The sequence below is a fragment of the Pongo abelii genome, chromosome 15 (assembly GCF_028885655.2).
Source record: "Pongo abelii isolate AG06213 chromosome 15, NHGRI_mPonAbe1-v2.0_pri, whole genome shotgun sequence".
NCBI classification, from domain to species: domain Eukaryota; kingdom Metazoa; phylum Chordata; class Mammalia; order Primates; family Hominidae; genus Pongo; species Pongo abelii.
The window spans coordinates 77823146-77849520 of NC_072000.2; the positions used below are offsets into that span (position 1 = coordinate 77823146).

General features: G+C 46.8%; 1 protein-coding gene, 1 long non-coding RNA gene and 1 pseudogene across 5 annotated transcripts in view; 1 reads left to right on the forward strand and 2 right to left on the reverse strand.

Annotated features, from left to right (window-relative positions):
- LOC129049928 (uncharacterized) overlaps positions 1 to 2471 on the reverse strand; it is a 17635-nt gene extending 15164 nt beyond the window's left edge. Inside the window, exon 1 of one of the 2 annotated variants that reach the window (XR_010137071.1) lies at positions 2155 to 2471. This is a non-coding gene — a long non-coding RNA (uncharacterized LOC129049928). The remainder of the gene's footprint in view (positions 1 to 2154) is intronic. The other variant, XR_010137070.1, reaches the window with a different exon arrangement.
- The window catches only part of LOC100444412 (acyl-coenzyme A thioesterase 1), a 22747-nt gene extending 4135 nt beyond the window's left edge, over positions 1 to 18612 (forward strand). The window contains exons 1-5 of one of the 3 annotated variants that reach the window (XM_054530810.2): positions 9141 to 9270; positions 9780 to 9865; positions 10439 to 12647; positions 16319 to 16521; positions 17858 to 18612. In XM_054530810.2, the coding sequence (XP_054386785.1) occupies positions 12065 to 12647; positions 16319 to 16521; positions 17858 to 18463 (1392 nt within the window). In that variant the 5' untranslated portion in view covers positions 9141 to 9270; positions 9780 to 9865; positions 10439 to 12064 and the 3' untranslated portion in view covers positions 18464 to 18612. Of the gene's footprint in view, positions 1 to 7855; positions 8146 to 9140; positions 9271 to 9779; positions 9866 to 10438; positions 12648 to 16318; positions 16522 to 17857 lie in introns of those variants that run through there. The other 2 variants (XM_054530809.1, XM_009249271.4) reach the window with 2 other exon arrangements.
- Positions 18613 to 20196: 1584 nt separating this feature from the next.
- Positions 20197 to 20878, reverse strand: LOC134760088 (large ribosomal subunit protein eL21-like; annotated as a pseudogene).
- Between the last annotated feature and the right edge of the window lie 5497 nt (positions 20879 to 26375).

Sequence of the window (26375 nt, forward strand, 5' to 3'; positions counted from 1 at the left end):
TGGAGTCACGGGGCAGGTGTAAGGCCAAATTCTGCACTTCCCAGTCATGTTACCTTGGGCAAATAATTTAAAATCTGTAGTTTCCCCATCTGAAAATTGAGTCTGATACCTGTTCTAATTTAGTGTTAATTGATATGAAGCTCAAAAGTAGAAACATGTATGAAAGTTCTTTGCAAACTAAAATATATGTGTGAGGAATTGTTATTATTAGTTTAGAGGATGGACTGTTGTCCTTAGAAGGCAAGTCTCTGGGTCCTACAGTTAGATGCACTGGGCGCTTCGGGAAGAATTTAGGGGTACAGGGTACTCAGCAATTAAAAGAGAGGGTGCTTAGAGAAGGAAGAAAGGACTTATTAGTGGAGTTTGGAGGCTCCTTATTATCTAAACTTACACATTACGTGACCAGCATTATGAGGCAGCACCCCACTCCCAACAAATAGCCCTCTAGAACCAAAAGCAGAGTGGCAGGTCCTGGGTCCTTTTGTACACAGCATAAAAAATTAAGTCAATCCTGGCATAACTGCAGACCAGGCCCTGGAATGAGCAACCCACCAGCATTATCTGCATTTCTAGGAACTTGGGCTAGAAGGGTAGGAATGGGGTTGGAAGGGTTAGGCCACATGCCTCTAGTTAAAACCTGATGAACTTCCTAGATCCCCAACTGGAAAACGTAGGAGTTGGACTAAATTCCTCTCCTGCCTCTAATATTTTATGAATACAGAACTCAACTCAAAATGGGTAGTATCTCAGAGATTCCAAATTTAGTTCTACTTTTCTGTTTGCTTATCAGTCGCTTACCCTCACCCTCTGGTCTGATACCTTTATCCTGTACAAGTGGTCAAAGTAGGTTGAGTAACGTGTGCTAAAAGGAGTAATATCTTGCGTTCTCCCTTGTTATCAAAATAGAGGAAACTGCCTTGAAAGAAAAGACTAAAAAGCAGTAAGCCTTAGTATCAGTATCTTCTGAAAGCTTTAAAAAAATAATACTCTCATCTCTACCAACAGATTTGGATTCTGAAGTTCTGAGATGGAGTCCAAGAGTGTGCAGTCAGCTTCTGGGGTGGTGTTTGTTAGATATAGTTTTTTGTTTTTATTTATTTATGTTTGAGACAGGTCCTCACTCTGTCACCCAAGCTGGAGTGCGGTGGCACAGTCATGGCTCACTGCAGCCTTGCCTCCCAGGCTCAAGCAATCCTCCTGCCTCAGCGTCCCCAGTAGCTGGGACCACAGGTGCGCACCACCATGCCTGGCTAATGTTTTAAAACTGTTTTTAGTAGAGACAGGGTCTTACTATGTTGTCCAGGCTGGTTTCAAACTCCTGGACTCAAGCGTTCTTCCTGCCTTGGCCCCCAGAAATGCTGGGACTGCGCCTGGAGTAGATATGGGTAACGAACCTTTTACATCAGACTCTTGTGTCCTACTCCCAGAATGTTGATTCAGTGGGCTGCAAGTGAGGCCTACTAATCTGCATTTTCACAAGCTCTCAGGTTTAATACACATTACATTTAAAGAAAGCACAGCCCAAAGGGTGTCAGTGGGGTGTATGAAGGAAGCCTGGTTAGTGGGGAGAGTGGGATTAGGGAACAGCTGCTTAACCTGGCTTGTTTCAAATCCCCCTTTCTCCCTTTTTGCCCTCAAAAAGTTCCTCTCATTTTTTCCCCTCTACTTTCTAACTTCTCGCCATGCACTCACACAGCTATGCGGCTATCTCCAGAGATTACTCTGGAAACTCTGCTATAAAGATGACCTGGTCTAATGCCTTGATTTGTTTTTTGTTTGTTTGTTTGTTTTTTTGAGACAGGGTCTCACTCTCCTGGAGTACAGTGGCACAATCATGGCTCACTGCAGCCTTGACCTCCTGGGCTCAAGCAATCCTCCCAATAGCTGGGAGTATAGGCACGTAGCACCACTCTCAGTTAAATTTTTTTTGTTGTTTTTTTGTAGAGATAGAGTCTCACTATGTTGCTCAGGCTCGTCTTGAACTCCTGGACTCAAACGATCCTCCCACCTTGGCCTCCCAAAATGCTGGGAATATAGGCATGAGCCACTGCACCAGGCCTAATGTCCTGATTTTATAAATCCCAAAACTGGGGCCCAGAGAGAAGAGACATCATTAAGATCACCATACTGGTTGGTATCTGAAGTAGTACTGACCCTTTTGACACCTAATCCAAAGTTTTTTCAGCTACCTTAGGTTGCCTCTCATCTTCCAGCTGACACCATCCAGCACCTTTCAGATACTGGCAAAGGAGCAGTGTTTCAAAATTACTTTCCAAATGGCCTCCTACAAGGCAGTCCTCAGAGAGAAGCAAGGTTCTGCATCTTAAGCCTTCCTTGGTTTCTTAGGTTCCAAAGCTGTTTCTATCAGTCTCCAAGCAACCAACTCTTTAGAATTCCATGAGTCTACTCAGAGAACATGTGGGTTCAGTCGGGGGTATCTTCAACCATTTATTAAATTTCCTTATTTGTAAACTGAGCTTCGAGAAATTGCATCTTATTTATTGATTATTTATTGAATGGTAGTTTCATGGAGTTTTTGGTCTTTTTTCTTTTTTTTTTTTTTTTTTTGAGACAGAGTCTCACTCTGTCACCGAGGCTGGAGTGCAGTGGTGCGATCTCGGCTCACTGCAACCTCTGCATCCCAGGTTCAAGCAATTATCCTGCCTCAGCTTCCCATTACAGGCCACACCACCATGCCCCACTAATTGTTGTACTTTTAGTAGAGACGGGGTTTCACCATGTTGGACAGGCTGTTCTCAAACTCCTGACCTCAAGTGATGCGCCTGCCTTGGCCTCCCAAAGTGCTGGGATTTACAACCGTGAGCCACCGCACCCAGCCTCTTGGTCATTCTTTGAAAAATAAACCTCAGCCAGGTGCGATGGCTCATGCCTGCAATCTCAGCACTTTGGGAGGCTGAGGTGGCGGATCACCTGAAGTCAGGAGTTAGAGACCAGCCTGACCAACATGGTGAAACCCCGTGTCTACTAAAAACAGAAAATTTAAAAAGAAAATCAGCTGGGCCTGGTGGCACATGCCTGTAATCCCAGCTACTCGGGAGGCTGAGGCAGGAGACTCGCTTGGACCCAGAAAGCAGAGGTTGCAGTGAGCCAAGATCAGGCCATTGCACTCCAGCCTGGGCAACAAGAGTGAAGCGCAGTCTCAAAAAATAAAAATAAAAAACCCTCTAGATGTATGCAGCTCCATATTCTCCCACCACAGGGGTTTATAAATCCTGAGAAAGAAGCAAAGCAGGGAACACATGACCACATAGCTCTGGCAGGCGTCAGATTACCAGGCTGATAGAACAGATGGTAAAGTAGAAGCTGTCCGTCGACTTTTCCATTCCCCTTTCAGCTCCTCCGCTGCTACTTAATCTCCTTTGTCCGCACAGTTCAATCCCATTTTCCCTGATCTCCAAATCCTGGCTAGATTATTAGCCATTAACACTAGTTTTTACAAGGAGACTCTTCAATCTTGTATTTCTAATAGTATAATTTCACATGTACAGAAATTCTTTAAGTCGTAGAAGTCTTACAGATATAGAAATTCTGATCTTCAGGAGTCCTGTTGTGAAACAAACTAATTTATCCTGACAGCAGGAAAGATTTCCGGGCCTAAGGCTCTATCTCGTTGACCCAGGTCATGCTATTCAGGTGGTCCATCTCTTGGTTCCAGGCAAGACTGCTGCTGCTGACCAACCTGAATATGGACTTTAGCACTTGGGCTCAAGCTGCACTCAGACGGTTGGACCCCCATAAAAGAGCGAGAGGGTACGTTTTCTGGTATGAAAAGTAAAGACTAGGCCAGGCGCTGTGGCTCACGCCCATAATCCCAGCACTTTGGGAGGCTGAGGTGGGCGGATCACGAGGTCAGGAGATTTAAACCATCCTGAGTAACACAGTGAAACCCCATCTCTACTAAAAATACAAAAAAATTAGCCAGGCGTGGTGGCGGGCGCCTGTAGTCCCAGCTACTTGGAGGCTGAGGCAGGAGAATGGCATGAACCCGGGAGGCGGAGCTTGCAGTGAGCCGTGAATGGGCCACTGCACTCCAGCCTGGGCGACAGAGCAAGACTCCATCTCAAAAAAAAAAAAAAAAAGAAAAGAAAATTAAAGACTAAAAAAATTAAACAGTATAACCCTGCTAAGGCAGGAGGATCATTTGAGCCCAGGAGTTGGAGGCTGCAGTGAGCTATGATGGCACTACTGCACCCCAGCCTCAGTGACAGAGGGAGACCCTGTCTCTAATAAAATAAATCAAAATCCTGTTGAAGGTTCCTCAAAAAATTAAATATAGAATTACTATGTGATCCAGCAATTCTACTTCTGGGTATATATCCAAAAGAATTGAAAGCAGGGACTTTAACAGATATTTGTATACCCATGTTCATAGCAGCATACTCACAATAGCCAAACGGTGGAAACAACCCAAATGTCCATCAGTGAATGAATGGATAAACAATATGTGGAAGATGCATACAACAGAATGTTATTCAGCCTTAAAAAGGAATGAAATGGGCCGGGCATGGTGGCTCACGCCTGTAATCTCAGCACTTTGGGAGGCGGAGGAGGGTGATCACCTGAGGTCAAAAGTTCAAGACCAGCCTGGTCAACATTGTGAAACCCCATCTCTACTAAATATACAAAAATTAGCCAGGCGTAGTGGCAGGCGCCTGTAATCCCAGCTACTCAGGAGGCTGAGGCAGGAGAATCTCTTGAACCTAGGAGGCGGAGGTTGCAGTGAGCCGAGATCGTGCCATTGTGGTCCGGCCCGGGCGACAGAGCGAGACTTTATCTCAAAAAAAAAAGAAAAAAAACAAAAAGAAAAAGGAATGAAATGGGCCAGGTGCAGTGGCTCACGCCTATAATCCCAGCACTTTGGGAGGCTGAGGCAGACGGATTACTCAAGGTCAGGAGTTCGAGACCAGCTTGGCCAACACAGTGAAACCCTGTCTCTACTAAAAATACAAAAATTAGCCGGGTGTGGTGGCACATGCCTGTAGTCTCAGCTACTCGAGAGGCTGAGGCAGGAAATCACTTGAACCCAGGAGGTTGCAGTGAGCCAAGATTGCACCACTCCACTCCAGCCGGAGCAACAAGAGTGAAACTCTGTCTCAAAAAAAGAATGAAATGGTTGTGCGAGGTGGCTCATGCCTATGATCCCAGCAATTTGGGAGGCCGAGGTAGGAAGATTGCTTGAATGTAGAAGTTCAAGACCAGCCTGGGCAACAAAGTGAGACCCCCATCTCTTCAAAAAACTTAAAAAGTATCCAGGTGAGGTGGCACGTGCTTGTAGTCCCAGCTACCGGGGAGACCGAGATGGGAGGATTGCTTACACCTGGGAGTTGAGACTGCAGTGAACCATGATCTTGCCACTGCACCCCAGAGCCTGGGTGACAGAGCAAAATTTCTGGGGAGAGTGAAGTTATGATATGCTGTAAGTATATGGATGAACCTTGAAGACAATATGCTAAGCAAAATAAGCCAGACACGAAGGGCCAAATACTGTATAATTACACTTTATGAGGTACCTAAAGTAGTCAAATTCAGAGACAGGAAGTGGAATAGTGGTTTCCAGGGGCTGGTGGCAGGAGGGAATAAGGAGTTATTGTTTAATGTTGCGGGAAGTCAAGGACCCCGAATGGAGGGACCGGCTGGAGCCGCGGCAGAGGAACATAAATTGTGAAGATTTCATCTTAATATGGACATTTATCAGTTCCCAAATAATAATTTTATAATTTCTTATGCCTGTCTTTAATGTCTTAATCCTGATATCTTCATAAGCTGAGGATGTACGTAACCTCAGGACCACTGTGATAATTGTGTTAACTGTACAAATTGATTGTAAAACGTGTGTTTGAACAATACGAAATCAGTGCACCTTGAAAAAGAACAGAATAACAGTGATTTTTATGGAACAAGGGAAGACAGCCATAAGGTCTGACAGCCTGTGCAGTCGGGCAAAAAGAGCCATATTTTTCTTCTTGCAGAGAGCCTACAAATGGACATGCAAGTAGGAGAGATATCACTAAATTCCTTTCCTAGTAAGGAATATTAATATTAATACCCTGGGAAAGGAATGCATTCCTGGCGGGAGGTCTATAAATGGCCGCTCTGGGAACGTCTGTCTTGTGCTGTTGAGATAAGGACTGAGATACGACCTGGTCTCCTGCAGAACCCTCAGGCTTACTAGGGTTGGGAAAACTCCACCCTGGTAAATTTGTGGTCAGACTGGTTCTCTGCTGTCCAACCCTGTTTTCTGTTGTTTAAGACGTTTATCAAGAAAATACGTGCACCGCTAAACACAACCCTTATCAGTGGTTCTGCTTTTGCCCTTTGCCTTGTGATCTTTGTTGGACCCTTGTCAGTGGTTCTGCTTTTGCCCTTTGCCTGTGATCTTTGTTGGGCCCTTATGAGTGGTTCTGCTTTTGCCCTTTGTCCTGTTCCCTCAGAAGCATGTGATCTTTGTTAGACCCTTATTAGTGGTTCTGCTTTTGCCTTTTGAAGTATGTGATCTTTGTACCTACTCCCTGTTCTTACCCCTGCTCCCCTTTTGAAACCCTTAATAAAAACTTGCTGGTCTGAGACTCAGGTGGGCATCACGGTCCTACCGATATGTGATGTCACCCCTGGTGGCCCAGGTGTAAAATTCCTTTCTTTGTACTGTCTCTCTTTATTTCTCAGCCGGCCGACTCTTATGGAAAATAGAAAGAACCTACGTTGAAATATTGGGGGTGAGTTCCCCCAATAGTTTAACGGGCAAAGACTTTCATTGTAGAATGATGTAAAAGTTCTGGGCCAGACGCGGTGGCTCACGCCTATAATCCCAGCAATTTGGAAGGTTGAGGCAGGCAGATCACTTGGGGTCAGGAGTTTGAGACCAGCTTGGCCAACACAGTGAAATCCCATCTCTACTAAAAATAGAAAAATTAGCTGTGTGTGGTGGTGCGTGCCTGTAGTCCCACCTACTCGGGAGCCTGAGTCAGGAGAATCACTTGAACCTAGTAGGCGGAGGTTGCAGTGAGCCGAGATCAGACCACTGCACTCTAGCCTGGGCGACAGAGCAAGACTCTGTCTTGAAAAAAAAAAGAATTAAAAAAAGAAACATGGCCGAGTGTGGTGGCTCACACCTATAATCCCAACACTCAGGGAGGCCAAGGTGGGAGGACTGCTTAAGCCAGGAGTTTGAGACCAGGTGACATAGGGAGACCTCGTCTGTACAAATAATTTTAAAAATTAGCCAGGTGTGGTGGTGCATGCCTTTGGTCCCAGGTGCTCGGGAGGCTGAGGTGGGAGGACTGTCTAAGCCTGGGAGGTTGAGGCTGCAGTGAGCTATGATCGCACCACTGCACTCCAGCCTGGGTAACAGTGAGATACCCCATCTTAAAAAACAAACAAACGAATAAACAAATACTATGCATAAAACTGCAAGGCTCAAGAAACAACAGTTTGAAATAGTTAGATGTGTGTGTTTTTAAATTTTCATGTCTTATCTTTTCTGCTTTTTTTTTTTTTTTTTTTTTAAAGAGATGAGATCTTGCTCTGTTGCCCAAGCTGGTATCGAACTCCTCCTGGGCTCAAGCAATCTCCTGCCTAGGCCTCCCTCCTAACAGCTGGAACTACAGCCATGAACCACTGCACCCAGCTACTGGGGTATTGTTTGAGTAGTCTTTTTAAAAAATATGTTAATATCTTGGTAAAAAGTATATTTATACTGTTCTCTAACCTGCTTTTTTCATCAGTTTCATGGAAAAATGCTCATCATATATTCTTCTGCTATATAACTTTAAATGGCTACACTGATTTCATTTATGACATCACAATTAAACTGGTTAAACCAAATTCATATTGCTCACTTGTTTCTCATTTTTTCTCTATTAAAATGATATGATAAGCATCCTTATAGCCAAATATTTACACACATTCATTAAAGTTTACTTAAAAGAAATTCCTAGACGTGGAACTGTGAGTCAAAGAGAAGGGATCTTTTAAGTGTTTTTGCACAGATTGCCATGAAAAGGTCATACCAGTTTATACAACATTCATCAATATATGAGTTTCTTTTCCAAATCTTCTTCAACATCATGTGAGAGACAGTAAAAGCATAGCTGTTCAGAGCCCAGGCTTGAGAATCAGATTTTAAAGGTATGAACCCTCTCCCTTTTTCTTTTTTTTTTTTCCTCTGAGACGGAGTCTTGCTCTGTCGCCCAGGCTGGAGTGCAGTGGCGCCATCTCGGCTCACTGCAAGTGTGTCGTGGGTTCTTGGTCTCACTGACTTCAAGAATGAAGCCGTGGACCCTCGTGGTGAGTGTTACAGCCTTTAAAGGTGGCGTGTCCAGAGTTCCTTCCTTCTGATGTTCGGATGTGTCCGGAGTTTCTTCCTTCTGGTGGGTTCGTGGTCTTGCTGGCTCAGGAGTGAAGCTGTGGACCTTCAAGGTGAGTGTTACAGCTCTCAAGGTGGCACCTCTGGAGCTGTTCATTCCTCCCGGTGGGTTCGTGGTCTCACTGGCTTCAGGAGTGAAGCTGCAGACCTTGGCAGTGAGTGTTACAGCTCATAAAGGCAGTGTGGACCCAAAGAGCGAGCAACAGCAAGATTTATTGCAAAGAGTGAAAGAACAAAGCTTTCAGTTTGGAAGGGGATCCCAGCAGGTTGCCACTGCTAGCTTGGGCAGCCTGCTTTTATTCTCTTATCTGGCCCCACCCACATCCTGCTGATTGGTAGAGCCGAGTGGTCTGTTTTGACAGGGTGCTGATTGGTGGGTTTACAATCCCTGAGCTAGACACAAAGGTTCTGCACGTCCCCACCAGATTAGCTAGATACAGAGTGTTGACACAGAGGTTCTCCAAGTCCCCACCAGAGTAGCTAGTACAGAGTGTCGATTGGTGCATTCACAAACCCTGAGCTAGACACAGAGTGCTGATTGGTGTGTTTACAAACCTTGAGCTAGATACAGAGTGCCGACTGGTGTATTTACAATCCCCTAGCTAGACATAAAGGCTCTCCAAGTTCCCACTAGACTCAGGAGCCCAGCTGGCTTCACCCAGTGGATCTCGCACTGGGGCTGCGGGTGGAGCTGCCTGCCAGTCCTGTGCTGTGCGCCCACACGCCTCAGCCCTTGGGTGGTCAATGGGATTGGGCACCATGGAGCAGGGTGTGGTGCTCGTCGGGGAGGCTCGGCCTGCACAGGAGCCCACGGAGGCGGGGAGAGGCTCAGGCATGGAGGGCTGCAGGTCCTGAGCCCTTTCCCATGGGAAGGCAGCTAAGGCCCGGTGAGAAATCGAGCGCAGCGCCGGTGGGCCAGCACTGCTGGGTGACCCAGCACACCCTCCGCAGCCACTGGCCCAGGTGCTAAGCCACTCATTGCCCAGGGGCGTCAGGGCCTGCTGGCCGCTCCCAGTGCGGGGCCCACCAAGCCCACGCCCACCCGGAACTCCAGCTGGCCTGCAAGTGCCGTGCGCAGCCCGGGTTCCCGTTGGCACCTCTCCCTCCACACCTCCCTGACAGCTGAGGGAGCCGGCTCCGGCATTGGCCAGCCCAGAAAGGGGCTCCCACAGTGCAGTGGTGGGCTGAAGGACTCCTCAAGTGCCGCCAAAGTGAGAGTCCAGGCAGAGGAGGTGCCCAGAGTGAGCGAGGGCTGTGAGGGCTGCCAGCACGCTGTCACTTCTCACAAGCTCCGCCTCCGGGGTTCATGCCATTCTCCTGCCTCAGCCTCCAGAGTAGCTGGGACTACAGGCGCCTGCCACCACACCCAGCTAATTTATTGTGTTTTTTTTTTTAGTAGAGATGGGGTTTCACCGTGTTAGCCAGGATGGTGTCGATCTCCTGACCTCATGATCCACCCACCTCAAAGTGCTGGGATTACAGGTGTGAGCCACTGTGCCCGTCCCCTTTTTCTTTTTAGAGACAAGGTCTTGCTATGTTGTCCAGATTGGTCTGAAACTCCTGGCCTTAAGCAACCCTGCCAGCTCAGCTTGCAAGTAAACTGGGATTGTAGGCATGAGCCACCTCACCCAACTTCTACTTTCTAGCTGTGTGATCTTCAGAAAATCAGTTAAATTCTCTGGGCCTTAATTTACTAATAGGATTCTTATAAGTATTAACCATTAGCTACTATTGAGAGGTGAAGACCGCTAGGCTTGTGGGTCAGGTGGGGACTTGGAGAACTTTTTTGTCTAGCTAAAGGATTGTAAATGCACCAATCAGCACTCTGTGTCTAGCTAAAGGTTTGTAAATGCACCAATCAGCACTGGGTAAAAACGAACTAATCAGCACTTTGTAAAATGGACCAATCAGCACTCTGTAAAATGGACCAATCAGCAGAAAGTGAGCGGGGCCAAATAAGGGAATAAAAGCTGGCCACCCCAGCTCGTAGCAGCAACTTGCTTGGGTTCCGTTCTAGGCTGATAGAAGCTTTATTCTTTTGTTTTTCACAATAAGCCTTGCTGCTGCCCCCTCTTTGGGTCCGTACTGCATTTAAAAGCTGTAACACCGTGAAGGCCTACAGCTTCACTGGTGAAGCAGGTAAGACCGCGAACCCACTGGGAGGAACAAGAGAAACAACTCCGGACGCACTGCCTTTGTGAGTTGTAACACTCACCTTGAAGGTTTGCGGCTTTACTCTTGAAGTCAGCGAGAGGCGAGACCACGAACCCACCAGAAGGAACAAATTCCAGACGCATCTGAACATCAGAAGGAAGAAACTCCGGACACACCACCTTTCAGAACTGTATTAAGAACTGTAACAGTCGCCGTGAGGGTCCGCGGCTTTGTACTTGATGTCAGTGAGACCAAGAACCCACCAGAAGGAACCAATTCCGGACACACAATTATTTGCCTTTTTACTTCCTGAGAGTTCTATGCACAGAATATACTTGATGTGTGCCACAACCTATACAAAGATAATTAGAACTAACAGGGAATTGTATGATTAATGACATGGGATATGAGAGATTTGGAACGAGATAAAAAGGCTTACCTTGAGGACAGTGTTATTAGAAGCAGAGGCAAACACAAGTTTTGTGGGTTTGAAGCCTACACATTTATAGGTTTCTCTAATTACACAGGTAGGAAATTATAAAATCAGGTACAAGGGCTCGGCAGGGGCCTAAAGCTTAAGTAATGAAAAAAAAAAAAAAAAAAAAAACCTCTGGTTGGAACCAATAGCTTATGAAAAAGTAGAAAAAATTCCGATGCGTGGGGAGCGCCGGTGGTCCTTTGAGGTATTTGAGAGGCTGAGGCAGGAAGATGGCTTGAGCACAGAGGTTTGAGGCTTGTAAGTGCGGTGATGGTAAACCGCCGCTGTACTCCAGGCTGGCAATGTAGTGAGACCCTGTCTCTCAAAAACACTTGTATGACTGGAACAATAATTGAGAAACCAGTATAACAAAATAATAACTATTGGCCGGGCACAGTAGCTCATGCCTGTAAATCCCAGCATTTTGGGAGGCCCAGGCGGGCGCATTACAAAGTCAGGAGTTTGAAAAATTAATAACTATTACCTCATTTGGCTATTTTTACACTCGTAAGGAATGAAGCTCAGAGGTCACACAGCTAGTAAGAAGCCAGCACCCTTCGATGTGGGAGTGATGTGGAGGATAGGCATATACAGAGAACACAAAAGCAAAACACCATGGTGCAGATTTTGAAAGAAAAGCCCTAAAATTAGTAATGAGTGTGAATTATTCAACAAAGTGATCAAAACCAACTCCAGCTCTGCATTCCTCTTCGCCATCAGGAGTTTGGCGCCTGGTGACTGCTAGCTGCCAGGTTCTTTAAGAACCAGCCGTGGTCCAGCCCATTCCGCAGGCCAGCAGGCTTCTGAAAAGCAAAACTAGGAAGTTGCTTTCTAACATAAAGTGGAGTTTTCAACACAGGAGACTTTAAGCAAGTTCCAGTGTGTCTATATTTGGTCTGGCTGATCGGCTGGACTCTGGCCTTCCCCGCTCACATTAGCAGAGTACTCTGCCCTAGTGGGCGCTTAGCCTGCGACGGCAGCCCGAGAGGATCTCTAACAAGGTTCTTTCTCTCCACCCCCATTCAGTTGTTCTCAGGTCTGAATTCAAAATGGCCTCATCTCCTGCTGTCCTTCGAGCGTCGCAGCTGTACCAATGGAGCCTGAAGAGTTCGGCGCAGTTCCTGGGGTCTCCACAGCTGAGGCAGGTTGGCCAGATCATTAGGGTTCCTGCTCGGATGGCGGCGACGCTGATCGTGGAGCCCGCGGGCCGCTGCTGCTGGGACGAACCGGTGCGAATCGCAGTACGCGGCCTAGCCCCGGAGCAGCCGGTCACGCTGCGCGCGTCCCTGCGCGACGAGAAGGGTGCGCTTTTCCAGGCCCACGCGCGCTACCGCGCCGATGCCCACGGCGAGCTGGACCTGGAGCGCGCGCCCGCGCTGGGCGGCAGCTTCGCGGGGCTTGAGCCCATGGGGCTGCTGTGGGCCTTGGAGCCCGAGAAACCCTTGGTGCGGCTGGTGAAGCGCGACGTGCGAACGCCCTTGGCCGTGGAGCTGGAGGTGCTGGATGGCCACGACCCCGACCCCGGGCGGCTGCTGTGCCAGGCGCGGCACGAGCGCTACTTCCTCCCGCCAGGGGTGCGGCGCGAGCCGGTGCGCGCGGGCCGGGTGCGGGGCACGCTCTTCCTGCCGCCAGGTGAGTCACCTCCGCTAATTGTTCCCTGTTCCTTCGCTTTTCACTTTGTATGTGTGTCTCCTCCGCCCCGCGCTTTTCGCTTGTGTGTATGTCCCACCTGCGCTCCCGGGCTATATTGCCCAGGCAGGTTTCGAACTCCTGGTCTCAAGCTATCCTCCCGCCTCTGCCTCCCTAAGAGCTGGGATTACAGGGTGAGCCACCGCGACCGGCACTTTGAGGGGAGTTACACTTTTTTTTTCCCCGTCCCTGCGCTTTTCACACGAAGAAGGGATGTAGCTTCCAACATTCCGGAGGTTAGTGTAAGGAAACAGGAATGGAATGGAAAGTTGGTTGGGGAAGTGTCCCTGCCGCTCCAAAACTGAGAGGTCCCTCAAACCTAGTGCTCAGTTAAAAGACATTGTAAGGGCCAGGCGCAGTGGCTCACACCTGTAATCCCAGCACCTGTAATCCCAGCACCTGTAATCCCAGCACTTTGGGAAGCCGAGGCGGGCGGATCACGAGATCAGAAGATTAAGGCCATCTTGGCTAACACGGTGAAACCCCATCTCTACTAAAAATACAAAACATTAGCTGGGCGTAGTAGCGGGCGCCTGTAATCCCAGCTACTCGGGAGGCTGAGGCAGTAGAATGGCGTGAACCCGGGAGGCAGAGTTTGCAGTGAGCCGAGATCCCGCCACTGCACTCCAGCCTGGGCGACAGAGCAAGACTCCGTCTCAAAAGAAAAAAAAAAAAAAAAAAAAACATTGTAGGGAAAGGGAAAAGACACTTATAATATTAGCACCACGCTCTAACCAACTGAGCTAACCGGCCGCTTGATGACACTTATAATATTAAAAACAAAGAAACAAAACAGGCCGGTCGCGGTGGCTAACGCATGTAATCCCAGCTCTTTGAGAGACGGAGGCAGGCGAATCACCTGAGGTCAGAAGTTCGAGACCAGCCTGGCCAACATGGTGAAACCCCGTCTCTACTAAAAATACAAAAATTAGCCAGGCGTGGTGGTGCAAGCCTGTAGTCCCAGCTACTCAGGAGGTTGAGGCAGGAGAATCACTGGAACCCGGGAGGCAGAGGTTGCAGTGAGCTGAGATCACGCCATTGTACTCCAGCCTGGGGGACAAGAGTGACTCTATCTAAAAAAAAAAAAAAAAAAAAAAATTTCAGGTAGTTTCAATTTTTTAATGTTCTTATTCATGTATTGACTACAAAGCCACTTTTTTTTTTTTTTTTTAATAAGAATGCTGAGTGGTTTTCTCACTGTATTTCCATGGCAGCCAGGAGGTGCCAGGTGGCTGGGCCTGTGACAGCACAGAGGTTAGTTATGGTGCCTGCCCGCCCGCCATTGCTCCAGCTGCAGCTGCTGCCCCCTACAGGGCCTGTTCGTTCCTGCTGCCTAGCTCCCCGCTGGCTGGCTATGATCTCCCTCCTGTTGTCACTCCAGGAGAGCAGCCACCTCCTTGTGCATGGCAGAACCAGGTACTGATTGCGGCCTCTCCTCTTGGCCTCGAATGGTATCCTTGTCATCAGTGAGCAAGTCCCCAAAGACCACGGTCTTGTCCATTGTCAGGATAATTCACTTCACAAGCTGGGACTCCAGGTGCTGCTCTACCCAGCAGTGCTTCTCACCCACACAGTGGTCATATTTTGACAGGGGCTGGTGCAGTATGAAGACCTCGGTGTTGTGCATGTGCTTCATCTCTTGCAAGGCCCTCCAGGGTGGGCTCCAAGACTAGGGAAAAGCCTAGGGCTTCACACCCATGGGCCACTTTATCCACCAGGTCCGGCAGCAGGGTGCGGTACTGCTTCCAGGCCAGGAAGCTGCGGTGCTGCTGCAGTGTCACGTGCAGCTCCCTGAGAAGCAGTGGCTGAAGCCCAGCAGGAGGCCATCTGGAAGCTGCCAGCACGTGGTCCCTGTCCATCAGCACACGCATGGGCTGTGCTCATCGCTGCTGGGGCACTGGGGTTTCTCGGGATCCTAGGGGTATGGGGCCCACAAACGTGCTTTAAAAGTTTCTCATTTTTGCAACTTTTCTTTCAACTCCCACAGTATGTTAAGGTTTATGTAAATTAGTATTTACAATAGGAAGGCCTCTTGCTGTCAAATGGAAATTTGAGGTTACTGGATACTTTTATATTACATAAAGAGCAATCAACCAATGTAAAAATGAAATGATGCTTATCCTTATTAATAATCAAAGAAATGTAAAATAAAACAACAGAGTACATTTCACACTCTCAGAAGTGGCCCACTTTTAGAAGCCAGCATTATCAATTGCTGACCAGTATGTGGAGGAAATGAAACTCACTGCTAGAAGGAGTCAACATATTCATCTGCTCTGGGCAACAATTTGTCTTAACTTATAAAGTTAAATATGTTGTTCTACTTGTACATGTGCAGCATATTCCTTATAAGAGGAAAGCCATTGCAGATGAGCAATGGCTCATCTGGATTAAATTTAATCTGGATTAAATTTAAAAGAGAGCAAAGCCAACTGGAAACAGTCCAAATGTCCATCAACAGTAGAACAGATTAATAAATTGAGGTATATTTCCAGCAGTCAAAGTGATTGAACTACAGCTACAAGAATCAACATCTATCAAGATACACAAAATAAAAGAAAAAAATACAACAGAATCAACATGGATGAATCTCCAAACCACTGTTGAGTGAAACAGTCAAACCCTAGGAGAACACATTCAGTATCATTCCATTTCGATACAATTCAAAAAATAGGCAAAATAAAATATTGTTTAAGGTACATAATCTAAGTGGTAATACTATAAAGAAAACCAAGAGTGATAACACAGAAAGTCCAGGATACTGGAAAGGGAGGAAAGGGCACAGGGGTCTGTGGGACTTTTATGATTTGAGGGTATCAGCACTGAAGTATTTCTTAAAGTGTTGCCTATAAGATGTTTGCATTCTTTTTTTTTTTTTTTTTTGAGACAGTGTCTCACTCTTTTGCCCAGGCTGGAGTGCAGTGGCGCAATCTTGGCTCACTGCAACCTCTGCCTCCCGGGTTCAAGCGATTCTCCTCCCTCAGCCTCCCGAGTAGCTGGGATTACAGGTGCCCGCCACCACACCCGGCTAACTTCTGTATTTCTAGTAGAGATGGGGTTTCACCATGTTGGCCAGGCTGGTCTCGAACTCCTGACCTCAGGTGATCCACCTGTCTCAGCCTCCCAAAGTGCTGGGATTATAGGCGTCAGCCACTGCACCCAGCCTGTGTTGTTATTCTTTATTTTTTGTGTGTGAAATACAACGTTTAATGTAAATGGTAAAAATATTCAGTAGGTGGAGTCATTCAGAATGAGTAGCCTTTTGAGTCTGTCTCCATTGAATAAGTGCATTCTGTTGAGTGCACTGGAGAGGCATTTATGCTCTTCTGTGTGGCAGTCTTTCTTTCTGTTTCTTGGTGGTGTACCATTAAATGGATTCATTCACCAGTCAAAGGACATTTGGGTTGTTTCCAGTCTTTGGTTATAATGAGTAAAGTCACTATAAACACTTGCCTACAAGTTTCTGGACAAACACAGGTTTTCATTTCTCGTGGGTAGATACCTAGGAGTGGGATTGCTGGGTCACATGTGTGGTAAGTATGTGTTTAACTTGATAAGAAACCAACTGTTTCAGGAATAGCTTAGTTTTGCATTTTGTTTTGTTTCTTCCCAAGAACCTGGGCCCTTTCCTGGGATTGTGGACATGTTCGGAACTGGAGGTGGCCTGCTGGAGTATCGGGCTAGTCTGCTGGCTGGGAAGGGTTTTGCTGTGATGGCTCTGGCTTATTATAACTATGAAGACCTCCCCAAGACCATGGAGACGCTCCATCTGGAGTACTTTGAAGAAGCCGTGAACTACTTGCTCAGTCATCCTGAGGTTAGTTCTTCTCTCAGATTTATGGGCTATGATGTATCAGGTCTCTTAATGGTCTGGGTTTTCACAGAAGTTGACTCATTCATGACAGCCATTCCCTACCCCAACACACACTACCTTTTTTAGTCACTTCTTGTAGACAGTCTCTTTCTTTCTTTTTTTGAGATGGAGTCTCACTCTGTTGTCAGGCTGGAGTCCAGTGGTGCGATCTTGGCTCATCGCAACCTCCACCTCCTAAGTTCAAGTGATTCTTGTGCCTCAGCCTCCCGAGTAGCTGGAATTACAGGCACCTGACACCATGCTTGGCTAATTTTTGTATTTTTAGTAGAGGCGGGGTTTCACAATATTGGTCAGGCTGGTCTTGAACTCCTGACCTCAAATGATCCACCTGCTTTGGCCTCCCAAATTGCTGGAATACAGGCATGAGCCACTATGCCCAGCCTAATATTTGTATTTTTTTTTTTTTTTTAGTAGAGATGGGGTTTCACCATGTTGGCCAGGCTGGTCTCAAACTCCTGACCTCAAGTGATCTGCCCACCTTGCCTCCCAGAGTGCTGGAATTACAGGCATGTGAGCCACCACACCTGGCCTCTTATAGACAGTTTCTATACAATTCTATACTACATATTTTCTGCTAGTAAACAGATTCGTAGTTGTTGTTATGCAATTTTAAATTCCAGTATGTTTTTTCTTTCTTTCTGTTTTGTTTTGTTTTTTGAGATGGAGTCTTGCTGTGTCACCCAGGCTGGAGTGCAATGGCATGATTTCGGCTCACTGCAAACTCCACCTCCCTGGTTCAATTGATTCTCCTGCCTCAGCCTCCCACATAGCTGGGACTACAGGCGCATGCCACTACTGCCCGGCTAATTTTTGTATTTTTAGTAGAGACAGTGTTTCACCATGTTGGCCAGACTGATCTCAAACTCCTGACCTCAAATGATCCACCTCAGCCTCCCAAAGTGTTGCGATTACAGGCGTGAGCCACCACGCCCGGCCAGGAGATGATGTACTTGTTGATGATGACTCAGTTTAGTTACAACATTGGGAATGGGTGGCTCAGGTGGGAGAGAGAAAAAGATCATAGGAGATATGAGATTAAGGAACTGAGAAACCAGAGTAATTGATAGATCTTCCACATGGTTATCACCAAGAGTGGTGATGGAGAAATTGTGGAAAGGAAGAGATAGAGGGGAGGTAAATTCCCAACGCTGCAAATCTGGGTAAATGGTAGAACCCAGATTCAGACTCAGGTTCAACTAACTTCCAGGGTGGACACTACTCACCGTATTCCACTGTTTGTGGAGTCATTCTTCTTCTTTTTCCTTTGTCCCTTTCTCAGGTAAAAGGTCCAGGAGTTGGGCTGCTTGGAATTTCCAAAGGGGGTGAGCTCTGCCTTTCCATGGCCTCTTTCCTGAAGGGCATCACGGCTGCTGTTGTCATCAACGGCTCTGTGGCCAATGTTGGGGGAACCTTACGCTACAAGGGTGAGACCCTGCCCCCTGTGGGCGTCAACAGAAATCGCATCAGGGTGACCAAAGATGGCTATGCAGACATTGTGGATGTCCTGAACAGCCCTTTGGAAGGACCTGACCAGAAGAGTTTCATTCCTGTGGAAAGGGCAGAGAGCACCTTCCTGTTCCTGGTAGGTCAGGATGACCACAACTGGAAGAGTGAGTTCTATGCTAATGAGGCCTGTAAACGCTTGCAGGCCCATGGGAAGAGAAAGCCCCAGATCATCTGTTACCCAGAGACAGGGCACTATATTGAGCCTCCTTACTTCCCCCTGTGCCGGGCTTCCCTGCATGCCTTGGTGGGCAGTCCTATTATCTGGGGAGGGGAGCCCAGGGCTCATGCCATGGCTCAGGTGGATGCTTGGAAACAACTCCAGACTTTCTTCCACAAACACTTGAGTGGCCAAGAGGGGACAATCCCAGCAAAACTGTAATTTTTATTTGATCATGTGGCCTCTCTGTTGCTAATCTCTCCTGGAAACATCTGCCACATTTAGTGTGTGTATGTGTATTCATTCTTTTGTTTTTAATAACTACTTAAAGTTTCTTTCCCTCATTATTAAAATGAATTTACCAGTAAGAATGAGTTTTTAAGATTTTTATAAACTGTATACTTTATCAGTTTGGGAAGGGAGTAACTGTAGAAAACACAAGAAGTGGAAAAAGTCTCCTCTTTCTATCTCAGCACACAACTGATAAGGCTTTAGTTCTGAAAGGAAAAGTGAGTAACATCAATTAACAGTGTCTGGTACGTAAATGGAGTTCAATAATTCTTTGCTGAATGAGTATAAGTGAGCCAGGCGTGGTGGCTCACACCTGCTGTAATGCCAGCACTTTGGGAGGCTGAGGTGGGCGGATCACTTGAGGTCAGGAGGTTGAGACCAGTCTGGCCAATGTGGTGAAACCCCGTCTCTACTAAAAATACAAAAATTAGCCAGGCATGGTGGCAGCCACCTGTAGTCCCAGCTACTCAGGAGGCTGAGGCAGGAGAATTGCTTGAACCCGGGAGGCGGAGGTTGCAGTGAGAAGAGATTGCGCTACTACCCTCCAGCCTGGGCAACAGAGCAAGACTCTGCCTCAAAAATTAATTAATTAATTAATTAAATGATTACCTACTGTGGAAGAAAAGCACATAATATAAAAAGTATATCAGATTTGAGTTCCTCCTTTAAGAATGGAAGTTAACATCTTGCCTATAAACTGATTACTAGTTAGATATAAAACTACTAAAAATTTTCAAAACCAATATATATTTAGTTCTTTGATATCTTCTCCTTGGATTAATAAGGATTCTCCTAGTGCAAATAAATTTTACATTCCTGTTTATACATATGGACTTTTAGGATTTAATTGTTTCAAAAGCTGATAAAACATTATTGAGATGAATTACATAAGTGATTTTAACAATGACAAATGTGAAATTCAATAACAATTTAGGCTTGGCGTGGTGGCTAACACTTGTAATGCCAGCACTTTGGGAGGCCAAGGCCAGTGGATTGCTTGAGCTCGGGAGTTCAAGACAAGCCTGGGCAACGTGGCAAAACCCTGTCTCTACAAAAAAATAGCCAGACATTGGTGGTGCATGCCTATAGTCCCAGCTACTTGGGAGGCTGAGGTGGGAGAACCGCTTGAGCCCGGGAGGCAGAGGTTGCAGTGAGCCGAGATCGTGCTACCGTGCTTCAGCCTGGGCAACAGCAAGACACGGTCTCAAAAAAAAAAAAAGAAAAGAAAAGACAATATTTATATCACTTGATATAAATAGTTCCACAATAAACTTGTTTTTTTTAAACATTAGTTGTATTTAAAGGAAAAAAAACCTTAATTTATTATTATTTTCTTTCCTTTCCTTTTTTTTTTTTTTTTTTTTTTAGGGAGGGTCTCACTGTGTTGCCCAGGCTGGAGTGCAGTGGAACAGTCACAGCTCACTGCAGTTTGAACCTCGTAGGTTTAAGCTATTCTCCCACCTCGGCCTCCCTAGCAGCTGAGACCACACAGGCATACACCACCATGCCTGGCTAATTTTTAATTTTTTGTACAGATGGGGTCTCCCAGACCCCATTGTTGCCCAGTGTTGCCCATACTAGCCTTGAATTACTGAGTTCAAACAATCCTCCTGCCTCAGCCTCCCAAAGTGCTGAAATTACAGGTGTGAGCCACCACTGCCAGCTTCCGGCACCTTTTTTCTTTTCTTTTCTTTTTTTTTTATAGCCCAGGGGTCCTTTATTTATTTATTTTTTTTAACACCTATTATGCCATGAATTCATAGGGAATAGGTTCCAGCAGCTCAGGGTCCTTCCCATTGGTTCTCACAAAGTGTGCTGCTCTGGGTGGAGCAGGCTGGCGCTTTAGTTGAACCCAGGTGCCTTTCTCTTTGGCTTCTTTCTTTTTCTGATCGTTTTCCTTCACGCGTTTCAGGAAGCTATCTCGGCTCTTAGAGTGCTTAATGTGCTCAATACGCACATTAATTCTCTTGGCAAGAATCTTGCCCTTAACTTGTTTGTTTACAACAATGCCAACAGCATGCTGGGTAACATTGTAGACTCTTCCAGTTTTGCCGTGGTAACACTTGTGGGGCATTCCTTTTTGAACAGTACCCATTCCCTTGATGTCTACAATATCACCTTTCTTGTAGATTCGCATATATGTGGCCAAAGGAACAACTCCATGTTTTCTAAAAGGCCTAACATATATCGGGTGCCTCTCCTCTTTCCCTTTGTGTTCGTCATTTTGGCGAATTACTGGAAGATGGCGGTTCTGGCCGAAAGGCTTCCGACACCTTTTTTCTAAAGGAATTCATGGTCTTGTAGCAGTAGAATATAACCAGATCTACAGTAGAGAGATGATACCCTGAGATGAAGCTACTTCCTGAGTTATTCTGCAACCCAGGAATGCAGCTGGTGCCATGTCTGTCCAAACTTCCACAAGAATGCCGGTGCTGAGCACGGAGCCCCATTTAGAGTACACATGACCTGAGGCTCTGAAAACTCTTAGAGATGATGCAATCTGGGACAGTTCCTCATAGCTGGCCTGGCCAAGTCCCACCCCAAGATGCCAGGCCACAACACAAAATTTCAAGTCATATTGTTTTATCTTTTCCGTTGCAATTATATAGTATATGACTCTCTTAGAAAAGTGCAGTAGTTAAAACTTGTTTTAGTAGATGCTGGATCCCAAACTTGAGTCTGCTGAAGCCCTTTTGAGACCTTAGGGACCCTATTCCCCATTCTTAGAAATTCGGGCTGGTGAATATTAGATTCAAAAGCACCACAGATGAGCCGGTGGGTGTAGAAGCACATGCCTGTAATCCCAGCTACTTGGGAGGCTGAGGCAGTAGGATTGCTTGAGCCCAGGAGTTCAAGCCAGCCTGGGTAACATAGTGGGACACCATCTTATAAAAACAATTTTTTTTGAAACAGAGTCTCACTCTGTTGCCCAGGCTGGAGTACAATGGCTTGATCTCGGCTCACTGCAACCTCTGCCTCCTGGGTTCACGTGATTCTCCTGCCTCAGCCTCCCAAGTAGCTGGGATTACAGGTGCCTGCCACCATGCCCAGCTAAATTTTGTATTTTTAGTAGAGATGGGGTTTTGCCATGTTGGTCAGACTGGTCTCGAACTCCTGACCTCAGGTGATCCACCTGGCTTGGCCTCCCAAAGTGCCAGGATTATAGGCGTGAGCCACCGCACCTGGCAAAAAAATGTTTTAATAATGTGAAAAATTTTAAAAAGCATCACAGGGGTTCAGATTACCTATCAGCCTCTTGACATCTCGTCTTTTTTTTTTTTTTTTTTTTCTTTTTTGAGACAGGATCTAACTCTGTCACCCAGGCTAGAGTGCAGTGGCAGTGACATGATCTTGGCTCACTACAGTCTCGATCTCCAAGACTCAAGTGATCCTCCCACCTCAGCCCCCTGGGTAGCTGGGACTGCAGACACATGCCACCATGCCCAGCTAATTTTTGTATTTTTGCAGAGACAAGGTTTCACCATGTTGCCCAGGCTGGTCTCAAACTCCTGGGCTCAAGCAGTCTGTCCATCTTGGCCTACCAAACTGCTTGGATTATAGGCATGAGCAACCGGGCCCAGCCTAGTTAGTCTTTATTAGTTATTTGACAGGCATTTTTCTTTTCATTTTCAACCCATGCAAGCTGTGAACGTGGTGAAATATACCGAAAAGTTCATTAAACTAACATGCTCCATAATGATTGATTTATTTATTTTAAAATAGTAAAATAAATAAATTTTTTTTATTTATTTTACTATGCCTGTAATCCCAGCACTTTGGGAGGCCAAGGCGGGCAGATCACCTGAGGTCAGGAGTTCGAGACCAGCCTGACCTATATGATGAAACCCTATCTCTACTAAAAATTCAAAAATTGGCCAGGCGTGGTGGCTCACGCCTGTAATCCCAGCACTTTGGGAGGCCGAGGTGGGCGGATCACGAGGTTGGGAGATGGAGACCATCCTGGCTAACATGGTGAAACCCCGTCTCTACTAAAAATACAAAAAATTAGCAGGGCGTGATGGCGGGTGCCTGTAGTCCCAGCTACTCGGGAGGCTGAGGCAGGAGAATGGCGTGAACCCGGGAGGCGGAGCTTGCAGTGAGCCGAGATCGTGTCACTGCACTCCAGCCTGGGCGACAGAGCGAGACTCCTCTCAAAAAACAAAAACAAAAACAAAAACGAACATTAGCCAGGTGTGGTGGCATGTGCCTGTAATCCCAGCTACTTGGGAGGCTGAGGCAGGACAATCGCTTGAACCCAGGAGGCAGAGGTTGCAGTGAGCCGAGATCACGCCATTTCCAGCCTAGGCAACAAGAACGAAATTCTGTCTCAAAAAAATAAAAAAAAAAAGGCCGGGTGTGGTGGCTCATGCCTGTAATCCCAGCCCTTGGAGAGGCCAAGGCGAGCGGATCATGACGTCGGGAGTCTGAGACCAGCCGGGTCAACATGGTGAAACCCTATCTCTACTAAAAATACAAACATTAGCCGGGCGTGGTGCTGGGTGCCTGTAATCCCAGCTACTCGGGAGGCTGTGGCGGGAGAATCACTTGAAACCGGAAGGCGGAGGTTGCGGTGAGCTGAGATCGTGCCACTGCATGCCAGCCTGGGCAAAAGGGCAAAAGCCGTCTCAAAAAAAAAAAAAAAAAAAAAAGTAGAGATGGGGTCTCCCTATGTTGCCATGCTGGTCTTAAACTCCTGGGCTCAGGCAATCTTCCCACTTTGACCTCTCCCAAAGCGCTGGGATTACACGCAGGCACCACTGCACCTGGCCATCATGAATAATTTTAAAGGGAACCACCATGTAACCAATAACCAAGTCCAATGGGCATGGTTTTTAAAAGCATATTTAAAGTGTATAACATGGACCAGGCACGGTAGCTCACGCCTCTAATTCCGTCACTTTGGGAGGCCAAGGTGGGTGGCTCATTTGAAGTCAGGAGTTCGAGAGCAGCCTGGCCAACATGGTAAAACTCCATCTCTACCAAAAAATACAAAAATTTGCCAGGCCCACGTCGTGGTGTGCACTTGTAGTCCCAGCTACTTGGGAGGCTGAGGTGGGTGAATCGCTTGAACCTGGGAGGTAGAGGTTGCAGTGAGCCAAGATTGTGTTAGTGCATTCTAGCCTGGATAACAGAGTGAGACCCTGTCTCAAAAAATAAAGTATACAAAGTGATGGGTGGGGCAGGGAGTTGTTTTTGTTTTAAGAGACAGGCTCTGCCCAGGCTGGAGTGCAGTGGCGCTATCATAACTCATTGCAGCCTCAAGCTCCTGGGGGCTCAACCCATCCTCCCACTTCAGCCTCCTGAGTAGCTGAGACTATAGGCACTTGCCACCATGCCCAGCTAATTTTTAATTTTTTGCAGAAACAGCGTCTTATGTTGCCCAGGCGGGTCTTGAACTCCTGGCCTCAAGTGATCCTCCTGTAATCAGTAGAAGGGTCCAGCTGCTCGCCACTTGTAAAAATAAGCCAATATAATAAGAGTGAGGTGTGATAAAGAGAGTGAGTTTTATTATCCATGCTAGCAAGGGGAGGAGTGAGTGTAGTTATTTGCAAATATTTCCACTCTTCAATTTGTGGAGGGAATCCAGGAGTTTTTGAAGAGAGAGTTTGGAGTGCAGAAGAGGCAGCGGAACTAGGAGTTGTCGGGTGGCGTGACCTGCTCCAGTGGCTTGTCTTGAAGTATTGTTCATCTGGTGAAGAAGCCATTGCCATCACTGTGGCTAGAGGTGTCTGGTCCATATCCAGATCCAGTCCCTGAAGCTGAAGGAAATATATGACCAGGTAATGGTGTGTACTTAACGAGCATCTAGGTAAATACATGTGCATAAGGCATGGAAACATAGAATGGGAAAAGAAAGGGCGTGGAGGTTCAGCACATTCCGAGGGTGTATTTCAAGATGAAAGGAAACACATATGCAGCTGGTCTCAGAGTTCTATCTTGAGACTCGTTGGGGGAGGAGAAAGAGGGAAAGGAAAAAAAAGTCTTAAAGTTTGAGACTAAGCTGCTAACCTGCTTAGTTACACTCTCACCTCTCAAAGTGCTGGGATTATAGGCGTGAACCACTGTGCCAACCCAACATAGTGTTTTGATATGTGTATATTAACACACTGTGAAAGGATTCACAGGTAATTAACCAGGTAATTCCAGGTAATTAACCTATCCATGACCTCACATCTTTTTTTTTCCCCCCCCGCCGGTGGTGAGGACACTTGTCTTAGTCTGTTCAACTGCTGTAACAAGATGTGTTAGACTGGGTAATTTATAAACAACAGAAATGTATTGCTCACAGTTTTGGAGGCTAGGAAATCCAAGATCAAGGCACCAGCAGATCTGGTGTCTGGTGAGGGCCTGTTCCTCATAGATGGCACCATCTTGTGTCCTACCTAGTGGAAGGAGCAAGGCAGCTCTCTTCAACCTGTTTTATAAGGGCACCAATCCCATTAATGAGGGTTCCACCCTCATGACAGTCACTTCCCAAATGCCTCATGATGTGTGTGTGTGTCTGTATCTCGGAGCACCAGGCCTCAATTTCCTCATCTATACAATGGGTATAACAACAATCCCATCTTGTTGGGAGGAATTAACAATCATGCATCAAGGCCTGGGCATCAGGCTTCAATGTGTTAGCTATTAAGAGCTAATTACTATTTAATGTTTTAAACACCCCCAGGAAGTAGAGAACACTCCTGTCACATTCTGCAGAAAAAGAAATTGAGGCAAGGGGCAAAGCCATTTGCCAAGGTCATAGATCCTGCAAGCCAATGGCAAGGCAGGATCTGAACCTGGGGCTTCAGATCCTGGGGCTTTATCTGATTAAATACCAAGAGAGAGTGCTGAGATATTTTGGTGGTGGACAGTCCCTGAGGCAAGCCATTTTTAGAGCATCTGGGCCACTTGGGGAATTGAATCTTTACCAGGGCTTCCCACCTCCTGTTGCCCCTTCTCTGAAGGTGACCCCCTCCCACAGTAGCACCCCAACCACTCAGAACCCCCAAGCCTTCTTCTGTGCACATGCTGAAGCTAATATTGCCCTCCACTCCACCCCAACATCAGGGACCCTGGCTCAAGCCCTTCCTCCTCTCATGAGGCCTCCTTCCCAGCCCCTCAGAACAGCCTCCTTTATGAGAGTGGCCAAGATCCCACTGAAACCTTCCCTATCAACTTTATGAAATTAATCAGGGAAGAAGGGAGGGGCGAAATGGAAATCAGCCCAGCTTGCAGCACACACAGCATTGGCCATGAGGTCAGCTGCTCTCTGACCCACTTGCTCAGAGTTGTTTGCTGCCTGTTGCTCCAGAGTCACATAGACCCTGTCACAGGGTCATAGTTCCCCTTCACTGCTCTATAGATAACAACTGGAACATTATAAAACGTTAACTTTTCCATTTGAGATATTCTTTCAGGTCCTGCGTAGCAATGAAACTGAGGCAGGATAGGTAGTTAAGGGAGTGACCGTGTTCTCGGGATGCAGCGACCATGGCACCCATACAGTCAACACAGTGAGCCTCAGCATTCGCATTGTCATTGAGCACATTCAAGCAAAGCTGTCTTCAGTAGGGAATTTCCCCCATAGACAGCATGAGCATTTTAATCTTACCTGTCCTCAAACTGACATTTTGCTCATTATAATAGAAGAAGACAGCCCTACATGGAGATGTAATATGCTAGTGAGACATGTGACATATGAACAAGCATGTACAGCTACTGTGCATGTGCACCCAGAAGACCACCCGGAACATGCTTACTAGCAACACCTCTTCCCACCACCTCATGAATAATCATGTAAGACTCCCATAAAGGGAGTCCCCCTACTGCGAGTCTCTGCTGTCTCACCCCTATGAGC